At 42.8% G+C, this 12,724-nt stretch overlaps 1 protein-coding gene across 2 annotated transcripts in view; it reads left to right on the top strand.

The window, feature by feature from the left end:
* Nucleotides 1-12,724, top strand: part of ctdp1 (CTD phosphatase subunit 1) — a 295,146-nt gene that overhangs the window by 76,987 nt on the left and 205,435 nt on the right. For both annotated transcript variants that reach the window (XM_033019051.1, XM_033019052.1), the window contains exons 7-8: nt 175-341; nt 1,199-2,314. In XM_033019051.1, the coding sequence (XP_032874942.1) occupies nt 175-341; nt 1,199-2,314 (1,283 nt within the window). The remainder of the gene's footprint in view (nt 1-174; nt 342-1,198; nt 2,315-12,724) is intronic.

Raw genomic sequence — 12,724 nt, 5'->3', positions numbered from 1 at the left:
GCCATTCCAATTAAAGCCCGTTGACCTGAAGCATTACATCTGTTTCCCTTTCCCACAGACACGACCTGACCAGCAGACAATGTCCAGCATCTTCTGTGCTTCATTTCACTTTGCCAGCATCTCCAGTCTTTGATTTATACTTAGGCTTTCTTTTTTTATTATTCGTCAATTTAGAAACCTCTTTCCATGTGGCGATTCGATGGTTTGCATCATTGATGATCGAGAAGATGTCTGGAAGTTTGCACCCAACTTAATAGTGGTTAAAAAGTACACTTATTTTCAAGGAACAGGAGATATCAACGCTCCACCGGGATCAAAAGATGCACCAGTGAAAAAGAGGGGTGAGTCTTAATCAGCAAATGTAGCATGCTGCAATTGTAGCATTTTTTTAAAATGCTCCCTTTAGGTAAACTAGGATTATAGTCAAGTTATTGGAATTTAAATTTCACAATGGAATTTTAAATCATTTAATAAATTCTAGAATTTAAAAGCCACTATCAATGGTGATGAGCATTCTGGGTTGTTATAAAGACCCTCTTTAATATGCATTATGAAATCCAATGGTTTTACTGGTGTGGCCTATATGTGTTTCTAGTCCCTCTGCAATTACTTGAGTCTTATCAGCCTTGAGAATGATACAATCTACAGGGTCCTCGGATACTTTGAGAGTGCTCATAAATGCTGGCCATGTTTGTAATGTTACATTCTCAAATTAATCCAAAAAAAAAGGCCTTTACATCCATCTTTTCCAAGAGCAACATAATTAAAAAGTTAAAAAATAATAGATATCCATAATAATAGTGTTAAAATCGAAGTCTGTAGTGCTGCCAAAAACACAACCCATAGAAGTTCATAGATGCAGAGGTTAGTGTTGTGTAATGTTTAATGTTGATAGTTGTTGGGGAGAAGCTGTTTTTGAACCTGATGGTCATGGTTTTCAGATACCTGTACCTTCTAACTGATGCGAGGAGCAAAATAAGAGCATGGCCCAGGTGGTGTGTCCTTGATGATATTGTCCGTCTCTGTACTTGCCACAGATTCTAGCATTTGCGGACTCTTGCATTTCCAGTAGAACAGATTTGGTCGATGTTGGGTTGATTTGAAGCACAAAGTGTGTTTTTACTTTTGATTTGGGCCATGCTTTTGGTAATCCTATAAGAGTTTCTAACTTTGTTTCTTTTCATGCTCTGTTCTACAGTAAACCACTCTTCAAAGCACACAGAAGGATTGGAGCAGCCAGTGACCATTTCACCTGATGCTGACAGTACAAGCAACAGGTGTGGCGAGGGAACGGAGACAACAGAGGAGAGTAATGGTCTTCTGGAGTGTTCCAAGAAGCAGAATGGTAGCAATAGTATTCTTAAGGATGAATCATTAAAATGTGCTGAATCTTTAGAATGTGATTCCAGTGCAAACGCTTTACATAAAAAAATACATGAAAGGATACCTTCATGTGACGCCAGCCTCTCCCAGACAAAAACTGATAGTACTGATGCTTTTGATAAAACAAAAGAGTCTGAACAGTCGTCAGAGTGTGGAGTTACACCAGTGGAGAGCAGCTTGGGACAGTCTGCCAAGGAAGGCGAAAGTCTTTTAGCAGCAGGTAGCAGTGAGCTTGACTTTGACCTGTCGAGTGACAGTGAAAGTGAACCGGAGGGGGGAAAACAAGGCTCCACCTCCCCCTCGCCCACCCCCAGCTTGGACAGCGAGAAGAATGCGACAAAGAAGAAGACGAGGAAACAGCGAAAGGGGGCAAAACGTAACCACTCGGAGAAGGAGAAGGTGCTTGATTTACTGGAGAGCGATACGCGGGGTAAGGGTGACGATCAGGAGCCCGAGTCAGATGCTGTCCAAGACGTGCTTGGTGATGTGGGAAACGGGTGCACCGACAAGAAAGAAGCTGAGACTGAATCTCAGAACAGCGAACAGTCTGGTGTGACCATGGGCGAGTCCCTGGATCAAAGCATGGATGTGGAAGAGGAGGAGGAGGAGGAGGACCAAGATGAGGATGACCATTTGATTCATTTGGAAATGATCCTCAACCAAGTCCACACTGAGTATTATGCCCAGTATAAGAAGTACCTCGAAAAGGAAAGACAAGTGCCTGATCTGAGGAAGATTGTTCCAGAACTGAAGAGCAAGGCACTTGAAGGCACGAGAATAATATTCAGTGGAATCTACCCAACAAACTACCCCATGGAAAAGACAAGAGAGTGGTATCATGCCACAGCCCTTGGAGCCAAGGTTAGCAAAACCTTATCTTTGAATCCCAAAGATCCCAACAGGACAACTCACTTAGTTGCTGCTCGTCCTGGTAAGTGCACTGTGGTCTACCTTGTTGAGCTACATTTTTAATGGAGGAGGAATGAAGATTAGTTATTTTAAGCATTACATGTTGGGTTGGGCTGCTCGCTTCTAATTGTTAATAACATTCGGAATGCACTGCTTACTAGTTTCGGCTCTTAATTCTGCACCTTGTTACATGACAAGGCTCCTCATTTATGTGGGCTGCAAGTTTTGGAAATTAATTTCATTCCTGTCCTAACACTTCAGATTTTCAATGTGGTTTGTGTGTCTAAAGATGCACCATCTGTTCCTGTCACTTACTTCACTGGTTAGTGTTTGCAAACTTACAATAGTGTGTTGTCTGTAATGCTTCAACAAGAGAAAACCTTCCAATCCATTTCACAAGGGAGCAGTGAGAGAGAGAGAGAGGTTGAAGGAAAGCTCATAGAGAAAGATATGGAAATGGGTGGCATGGTCACTACATCCATTTTTTAAAGGGTGTCTGGTAAAAAGGAGGAGATTGCAAATCTTTAGGCCCAGCCGGTGGAAGGAATTGAGATCATTGGTGATGATGTACAAGAGGATTTGAAGAATGTAGAATGACAGGAAGATTGCTGTTCTGGATGTCGCTGCAGAACTAGGTGGGGTAAAAGGTTGGAAGGGTTTGAGTGTTGGAAATTTGTCGTGTTGTTTGACTCGAAGCTTGGCCCAAGAAGGGATCATCAAGGTCATGCTCCAGGCTGTGAGTTTGGAAACAGGCAGGAGGATTTGAAAGAGGTCAAGCTCACGGATGCTGGAGATTGATTGGCAAGCCAGCAAGGCTTTTTAAGGTCACACCTTTTCTTTAAGAACAACAGTAGACTTGCTCAGCAAATAGATGGACGATTGAAAATGCTATGTATGTATGTAAGAGTTTTGTTCAAGTGGAGACGAATGTAGAGGTAATAAACGTGAAATGGGGAGGGGGGGGAGCACAGGATGAGAAAGGCAAGGAGAGAAACAGAACATCTTTGTCATTGTTTGAGACATTGGGAGAAGAGAAAGTTTGTGAGATGGCAGGTTAGGGGGAATCGTGGGAGAGTTTACACAAGAAAGGTTCAGGAAGCACAGGAGAAGCTGGAAGGACAAGCAGAGTGGGCAAGGTGAATTTGAATTGCTTTAACTTTCGTGGAACACTAAATTTTGGACAGTGGGAAATTGGCGAAAGCAGTGTCAATACTTTGGGTAGGGACATTACACCAAAGTTTTCATGGCAATTCATTTGAGGCACTGTGTGATAATAGATCCCTCGTCTTTGATCTGGGAATGCATTATTTTTACAATTAATTATTACTAAAATATCTTTTGAGATGCACCATGTACAAACAGACCTGATGGCCCACTGGACATTCCTATTTGAAATTACAGTGCCACCAGGTCTCGATATCGACTCCAGGGTCTCCATTGTGGGCAAGTCTCGTGAGAACGCTGCAGTTCCGATATGTCTTCAGGAACGTGCAGAGTGAGTGGAGGTAAGAGCAGAGAACTGACGGGGGGGCCTCTCTAACCCGCCTCCCCTCCCTCTCGCCATGCTCTGGCATCATCCCTTCATCCTCCTCACTGGGACAATGTGGTTCTACTGAGCATTTTGAATTGTAAAGAGAAATCTGTGTGCTTTTTTTTTTTTCATAAAGGACAAGGGTCAAAAATTAAATACCTCGTTACACTTAAACCACATGCCTCAAAACTGTGAATTGATCGTATGCTATTAAATGAAAGGAACTTTATACTATTGATGCACAGAAATGGGTTCAGATCTCACCGAGGTTATTGGACACTTTAAAGTCAAACCATTTAAGTAATTCTGCAATCGGTAAAAGTGGAAATGAGATGGCAGAATTCCATCTGAGGGCATCTTTCAGGGAAGGGTGTCTGCTGCCTTTATCTGATCGACTTTATATGTGCTGCCACCAATGTGGATGATCCACTGTCTTCTGCTATGACTCAAGCCAAAGGCTAATGAGGATTTGGTTATAAATGTTCATCTTCCCACTTATGTCCACATCCAATGAATAAATAAAATTGGCTGCAAAAAGAATATAATGGAGTATAAACTATTGGCAATGGGGACTAATGCGAATCAACCACATAAATACTGCGGTTTCAAGAGCAGATCGGAGGCTGAGTAACCTGCAGCGAGTGATTTGTCTCCTGTCATCTCAAAGTCTTTCCACCAGCATTCAACTCCATTCACCCTCAAAACTTGATATCATTCAGGCCAAAGCAGCCCACACGATTGGCATCCCATTCATCATCCTAGGCTTTCACTCCTATTGCACTTTAGCTGCAGTGAGTATCACCTAGTGGCCTTCCCAGCACCTCCCAAACCCATGACATCTACCACCAAGATGACCCATGGCATCAGGCACAGAGAATCATTACCAGCTGCAGCTTCCCTTCAAAATCGTGTGTTATTCTGATGTGGAAATATACAGTGGTTCATCACTGCTGCAGTTGTATAGGGCTCTGGTGAGACCACATCTGGAGTATTGTGTACAGTTTTGGTCTCCTAATTTGCGGAAGGACATCCTTGTGATTGAGGCAGTGCAGCGTAGGTTCACGAGATTGATCCCTGGGATGGTGGGACTATATTGAGGAAAGATTGAAAAGACTAGCCTTGTATTCACTAGAGTTTAGAAGGATGAGGGGAAACCTTATAGAAACATATAAAATTATAAAAGGACTGGACAAGCTAGATGCATGAAAAATGTTCCCAATGTTGGGTGAGTCCAGAACCAGGGGCCACAGTCTTAGAATAAAGGGGAGGTCATTTAAGACTGAGGTGAGAAAAAACTTTTTCACCCAGAGAGTTGTGAATTTATGGAATTCCCTGCCACAGAGGGCAGTGGAGGTCAAATCATTGGATGGATTTAAGAGAGAGTTAGATAGAGCTCTAGGGGCTAGTGGAGTCAAGGGATATGGGGAGAAGGCAGGCACGGGTTATTGATAGGGGACGATCAGCCATGATCACAATGAATGGCGGTGCTGGCTCGAAGGGCCGAATGGTCTCCTCCTGCGCCTATTTTCTATGTTTCTATCATTGCCCTCATCCTGGAGCACTCTACCCTACAGCACCTTCACCTTATGGACTTCACAGATTGCACAAAGCGGTTCTCCGTCTCCCGAGCAGTTAGAGAGGGAAACAAATGCCGGCTTTGCCAGTGGTAACCACATCCCTACGCATAAATTGCAAACCCTCCTTTCTTGTTATTGAATTTCTTCTTGTGTTTAGTTTCTTACTCGCTGGCTTCTCTCCCTTATTTTCTTTGATTTTGTGCAGAAGTGGAGCCAGAACTATGTGTCGGTAGAGTAAGTTAATTGTTGACAAAATAGGGAGAAAATTCAGGGTAGAAGCTGGTTTGAAGGTAGAGTGAGTTAGCACAAAGGGTATTTGAAGAACCAGTTAAGGAAAAACTCAACAGATAGGGGAGAAGGGGTTTTGTGATCCAGGATGAGATTAGGAGGGTGGGAAGAGTTGGTGTGGATTTAAAGGGCTGCTTCTGCAATTCAGGTATTTGGTTACAATTTTGGAGCTGGGGAGATATAGAGTGTTGGCTCTTACAGGCAGATGTTGAGGTGGATGGGATAAGGTTGGTGCATGGGGAATGTGTAGGAAGGAACTGCAGATGCTGGTTTACACTGAAGATAGACACAAAATTGTGGAGTAGCTCAGCGGAACAGACAGCATTTCTGGATAGAAGGATTGGGTGACGTTTCTGGTTGAGAAGGAGGGTCTTGACCGAAAACATCACCCATTCCTTTTATCCAGAGATGCTTGCTGCCTGTTCTGCTGAGTTACTCCAGCATTTTGTGTCCATCTTTGGTGCATGGGGAATCCATATATGGGGACCCAGTCAGCTGAGGGAATTGGGTGATTGGACGAAGGCATAGCTGTCCAATGTTTTTTTTAATTGCACAGTCTGCTAGGAACCCAGCTGTATTCCTGTTCCCATAGGGTCCAGCGGTGTGACTTTCTCCGCAGGCACAAGCTTAACTATGCCGACTGAAAATGTCACAAGAAACAAATTCATGAAGAAAATGTGAGAATTTCATTCATCTGCAGCAGATCTATCTAGTCATTTGCTATAGGTAGTCAGGGTTTGGTCGCAAAAGCAATTAAGGGGCAGTATTAGTTTCAAGGTAGCTTGTGAGTGAAAAAAAAATGTCTATATCTGTTAGAATCCTTAGCAGTGCTTTATTTGTCTGTCTCTTTCCCTTTATTCCAGGGCAGTTTGTCCCTTATGTAATAAAAATGAATTGCTGATGACAGTACATACCAAAGATAGACACAAAATGCAGAACTCAGTGGATCAGGTAGAGTCTCTGGAGAAAATAGATGGGTGATGTTTGGGATCGGGTCTGAAGAAGAGTCCCCACCTGAAACGTCACATATCCGTTTCCTCCAGAGATGGTGCCTGACCCGCTGTTACTCCAGCATTTTGTGTCTATCTAAAGCTCCAACTTAATTTTTATTTGTGTGTGTTACTACCTCTCCCTTTGTGCGGTCCGTCATCCTCTCCCTTTGTGTGGCCTGACATCCTCGTGGAGTCATACAAAAGTATAGCTCTGAAATAGGTCCATTCAGCCCATCTTGACCATAGCGGTCATGATGCCTATCTACGCCAATCCCATTTGCTGTATCCCTCTTGTGCCGTTTATATTCAAGTACCTGTTCAAATGCCTTTTAAGAGGTACAAACATTATAGTGCCCTGAAATGGGGGAACTATGTATAAACGCTACTGTAATTTCTACATGGTGAAACCAAAATGTATAAAAATGGCCATTAAAATCTGACAATGTGTTGATTGTCACACCACATGTGATTTTTTTTCTATTACAAATCTTAAATTGTGGAGTGCAGAGGCAAAAATGCTAGGTCTCTGTCCCAAACATTATGAAGGGCATTGTATTTACATCTTTCAACTCCTCTGGCAGCTCATTCCAGATATAAGCACCTTCTGTATGGAAAAAAATAACATTTTGATCTCCTTTAAATGATTCGCCTCTCACCTTAGCCTGTGCCCTCTAGTCCTAGACCCCTGATGTGGGGAAAACACTGCAACTATCTTATCCTATGTATACTACTTATGGTTTTTATAAACTTCTGTCTATTATTTATTGCTTTTTTCTTTCTTACTCCATTGTGAGGTGTTGCACTTTGGTGGTTGAATGTAAGGTGGAAACTATACAATTAGAGCAAGACCCTTAACAACATTGATGTACGGAGGGATCTTGGGGTCCATCCATAACTCCCTGAAAATTGCAACATGTAGATAGAGTGATAAAGTGGAGGTTGAGAGGAGAGATAGAAATAAATAACATTAGTAGAGGCATAGATAGGGCAAATAGTCAGAAGCTTTTCACCTGGATGGAAATATCAAATACTAGAGGGCATACAATAACTTTCAGTTGAGTGGGGCAATATTTAAAAGAAATGTGCAGGACACATACAGTGGTGGAGTGCCTGGAACATGCTGGCAGGGGTGGAGGTGGAGGCTAGAAGATTTTCCAGACTATTGGGTATTGCTATTATTTTTACCCCTGCACACTTTTATTTACATGATACAACAGTATTTTACATTTTCTAGTGAACTCGCTGAGTTGAAAGGGTATGCGATATCGAGCTCTGAGATTTAGCTTGTCGGACGAAGATCCAGAACCCATAGTGCATTTGGCCCAGGCTCTGCCCTTTTCCCCAACCCACCCCGAGTGTGAGCCTCCTCACAATAGACAATAGGTGCAGGAGTAGGCCATTCGGCCCCTCGAGCCAGCACCGCCATTTAATGTGATCATGGCTGATCATCCCCAATCAGTACCCCGTTCCTGCCTTCTCGCCATATCCCCTGACTCCTCTATCTTTAAGAGCTCTATCTAACTCTCTCTTGAAAGCGTCCAGAGAATTGGACTGCACTGCCTCCTGAGGCAGAGAATTCCACAGATTCACAACTCTCTGGGTGAAAACGTTTTTCCTCATCTCCGTTCTAAGTGGCCTACACCTTATTCTTGCTCAAATTCTTTCCTCAAATCCTTCCAGAGTGCACAAGCCCAGCCGCTCCATTCTATCAACATATGACAGCCCCGCCATCCCGGGAATTAACCTCATGAACCTACGCTGCACTCCCTCAATAGCAAGAATGCCCTTCCTCAAATTTGGAGATCAACATTGCACACAATACTCCAGGTCTGGTCTAAATAGGGCCCCATACTGTGTACTGTCAGTGCATGGGTCACCTTCCTGACCCATAATTTTTTAGACGTTGACCCTATCTACTGCTACACTCCTGGAACTTATTCCCAGCAGTGCATATCTGCAATTAGGAAGACAAACACTATATTTATTATTTATTGATAGAAGATTTTATTATCAGAGTATGTTGGAAGGAACAGCAGATGATGGAAAATTGAAGGCAGACATAAATGCTGGAGAAACTCAGCGGGTGAGGCAGCATTTATGGAGCGAAGGAAATAGGCGATGTTTCGGGTCGAGACCCTTCTTCAGACTGAAGAAGGATCTCGATCTGAAATGTCGCCTACTTCCTTCGCTCCATAGTTGCTGCCTCACCCGCTGAGTTTCTCCAGCATTTTTGTCTACCTTATTATCAGAGTAAATAAGTCTGACAGGAATTACATGGAGTCCTGGCAAAGCCGTACCTAGAGTGTTGTATACAGGTATGGTCTACATAAGGAAAGATGTAGTTGAGGTTTAACAAATTGAAATATGGTATGAGGGATTTGATCCATGAAGAGAGAGTCAGGAAACTGGAGTATAAAAACTGCCGGAGCTACCGCGGGTCAGGCAGCCAGTGAAAAGATAGGCATAGCAAAGGGGCCATGAGAGTGCCTCTTTGATTTGTAGAAAACAAGACAAATTAAATGAGAAGGAGATACAAGGAACTGCAAATGCTGGAATCTTGCCCAGAGTGCTAAGTGCAAGAGTAACTCAATGGGTCAGGCAGCTTCGTGGGTGCCATTTTGGGTCCCTTTCTTCAGACTAGAACACAAGTAGTGGAGTTTGAATCAAAAGATAAATTGTTCATGGTAAGAACACGTTTTGCGAGGTGGATGATTAAATTAGTGGAGGGGAACTGAATCTGTTCTCCCTGGAGCTTAGGAGAATGAGTGGCAATCTCATTGAGGGACCTCAAGTTGAGGGACCTTTGTTGACAAAGTAGATGAAGTTGGAGATCTAGGGTAAGGGCCTTGTTATGCTTGATCCAGTCAGTGCATCCACATCCTTGCAATGGGAGAGGCCTTGCCCCTCTCCAATGTTCTGGGAGCTTGTGTACTGGTGGAAGGCTGCGCCCAAGTCCGTGCTGGATGGAACAGTGCAGTCCAGGGTGCAGAGATGGGTAAACAAGGGATGGTGGAAGATCTGCCCCTACAGTGCACCTGCTTGGAAAACCAAGTCTATCCAAGTAGTGGGGGAAATTTAACTGCAGCAAGTTCTTGCAACAACAGCAGTTGATTTGTCTGGAATAAAATGCAGTGAATAGATTATGGTGGCATACAAATCATGTGCATAAAATAAATCTCAATCACTTACAACAGGATGATTGGCAAGCTTGTTGACAATTAGCTAATCATCTTAATTCTGTCTGGCTATTGTGTTATCTCTGCATGGAGCCTAAATGTGAGTCTCTTTCATTACTAGTCCTCGTCTCACTCTTTCCATCTTTATGGTGGATATCTCCTGTCTGCGCTGTCAGTCCTAATGCAGATTTGTGGCCTAAAATGTCAGGAATTACTTTCCTCCACACATGCTATTCAACCTGTTGAGTTCTTCCAGCAGATAGACACAAAAAGCTGGAGTAACTCAACGGGTCAGGCAGCATCTCTGGAGAGGCGTTTCGGGTTGAGAAACTTGTTCAGATCTGAAGATCTCTCTGTTTTTTTTTTGTCTATCTTCGGTTTAAACCAGCATTTGCAGTTCCTTCTTACAGAGTTCTTCCAGTAGCTTGTTTTATTTTTGCACCAAATTCCAGCATCTGCAGCTCTCTTGTTTCTATATCACCTTGTAATTGCTGGTCCACCTAATGTATGTTCCAAGCAACCGGCAGAATTTATGTTTGTGGGAGACCTGACATTTTTTCGTATATTTTTAATACTTCAATTCCAGCCCACAAGCCTTTCTTGATATATAAATTAACATACATGATGGAAAGCCATTAGCTTTCTGGAGTGCAGGGAGGGCTAAAAAGCGCATCAGATGCGCCCATTTGCAGTTTAAAACAGCACGTTAATCTCATTGCAGAATCAAAAGGCCACAATGGTTTCATCCCCATCGAGATAAAAGCTTTGTAAGGACTTGTATTCATGCACATTACTGAATCAAACAGATAATTTAGCAGACACCAGCAGCCGAGATATGGACCGTTTTATCTCCCTAGCACAGCTGTAGCTGCATCCTCTAAGCCATTCGGAGAGCTAATATGTTTAGCTGCAAGTTGCAGTTATAACCCAGGGCAAATACAGTGCCCTCCATTTGTAATTGCTCAGGTGTGTTTAAATGCCTCCTTAATGCAGGTACAAGAGAGCTCTCAGCACCTAGTCTTTCCTCCAGTCTTTATTTTTTGAGTCGGGTGTGGATTTGTCAATGACCACTTGCCACATGAGACTTCATGAACAGAAATTCAGAGGCTACACTGCAAGATGCAAACCATTGTGTTAGCCGCAAAAATAGGATGGCCAGGTTACAGTTTGCCAAGAAGTACTTAAAAGAGCGACCACAGTTCTGGAAAAGGTCTTGTGGACACAATAAACTTACTTGAACTTGAACTTGACAGATGAGAAGAAGATTAACTTATATCAGAGTGATCAAGAGCAAAGTATGGAGGAGAGAAGGAACTGCCCAAGATCCAAAGCATACCACCTCATCTGTGAAACACGGTGGTGGGGGTGTTATGGCCTGGGCATATATGGCTGCTGAAGGTATTGGCTCACCTATCTTCATTGGTGATACAACTGCTGATGGTAATAGCATCATGAATTATGAAGTGTATAGACACATCCTATCTGCTCAAGTTCAAACAAATGCCTCAAAACTCATTGGCCGGCAGTTCATTCTACAGCAAGACAATGATCCCAAACATACTGCTAAAGCAACAAAGGAGTTTTTCAGAACTAAAACATGGTCAATTCTTGAGTGGCCAAGTCAATCACTCGATCTGAACCCAATTGGGCATGCCTTTTATATGCTGAAGGGAAAACTGAAGGGGACTAGCCCTCAAAACAAGCATAAGCTAAGGATGGCTGCAATACAGGCCTGGCAGAGCATCACCAGAGAAGACACCCAGCAACTGGTGATGACCATGAATCGCAGACTTCAAGCAGTCATTGCATACAAAGGAAATGCAACAAAACACTAAACATAACTACTTCCATTTATATGACATTGCTGTGTCCCAAACATTATGGTGCCCTGAAATCCGGGGACTATGTATAAACACAGCTGTAGTTTCCACATAGTGAAGCCAAAACATATAAAAATGGCCTTTATTAAAATCTGACAATGTGCACATTAACCACATGTGATGTTCTCTATTACAAATTTCAAATTGTGCAGAGGCAAATAAATAAATGATGGATCTTTGTCCCAAACATTATGGAGGGCACTGTATGTGTAGCAGCAACCAGTGTAACCAGCTCTATCTTTGGATGACTGTCCATTCCCTGTATATTATTGAATTTTGACACTTATGGAGTATAGTCAGCACACATCAATCTGCAATATAGAAGATTTTTTATATTCTGTAATATAGAAGCTTTTCTATGACTCTGAGAATGCCAGACCACACAAAGACAGGGGAAGACAGATCACACAAAGGTAGAGGTAGTGACACTCACAAATAAAAATGTAGGGAGAGACAAGCTGAAGATAGGCACAAAGTGCTGGAGTAACTCAGCGGGTCAGGCAGCATCTCTGGAGAAAAAGGATGGGTGAGGTTTGGAATCGGGACCCTTCTTTAGACTCTATTTATCATAAATCCTGTGTATGGTCAGTGTGTTCTGTTGAAAGCGGATGTGCAAAACAGGCCAGCATTTCCGTCACCCTTGCCTTTGATTCCAACAGGTGACGATGCGAAAAGGTGGACCAAGGGCAGTGTACTGCAGGGTACAAGTCTAGGTACTTTTACTCTTAGATCCAAACTTCCTAGGGCATGAATAAGTATTATCTATTCCCCCTGAACAGAAATATCTGGTGTTCAAAGTCATTAAACAGGCCTCTTCTCTGTCTGTTTTTAAATCACTTCTTAAAACCCATCTCTTCTCCGTGGCCTTTGATACCCAGTAAGATGTCGACTTTATTTACTTGATTTAATTTCTTATTTTGATTGCTTTTATTGCGTGGCTATTATTTTTACTCATGTTTTATGTCTTTTAATTTATTGTTGTATTTCA

This window comes from Amblyraja radiata, chromosome 4 (genome assembly GCF_010909765.2).
Source record: "Amblyraja radiata isolate CabotCenter1 chromosome 4, sAmbRad1.1.pri, whole genome shotgun sequence".
NCBI classification, from domain to species: Eukaryota; Metazoa; Chordata; class Chondrichthyes; order Rajiformes; family Rajidae; genus Amblyraja; species Amblyraja radiata.
Note: the sequence above shows the minus strand (reverse complement) of the source record. Positions and strands in the feature narration are given on the sequence as shown.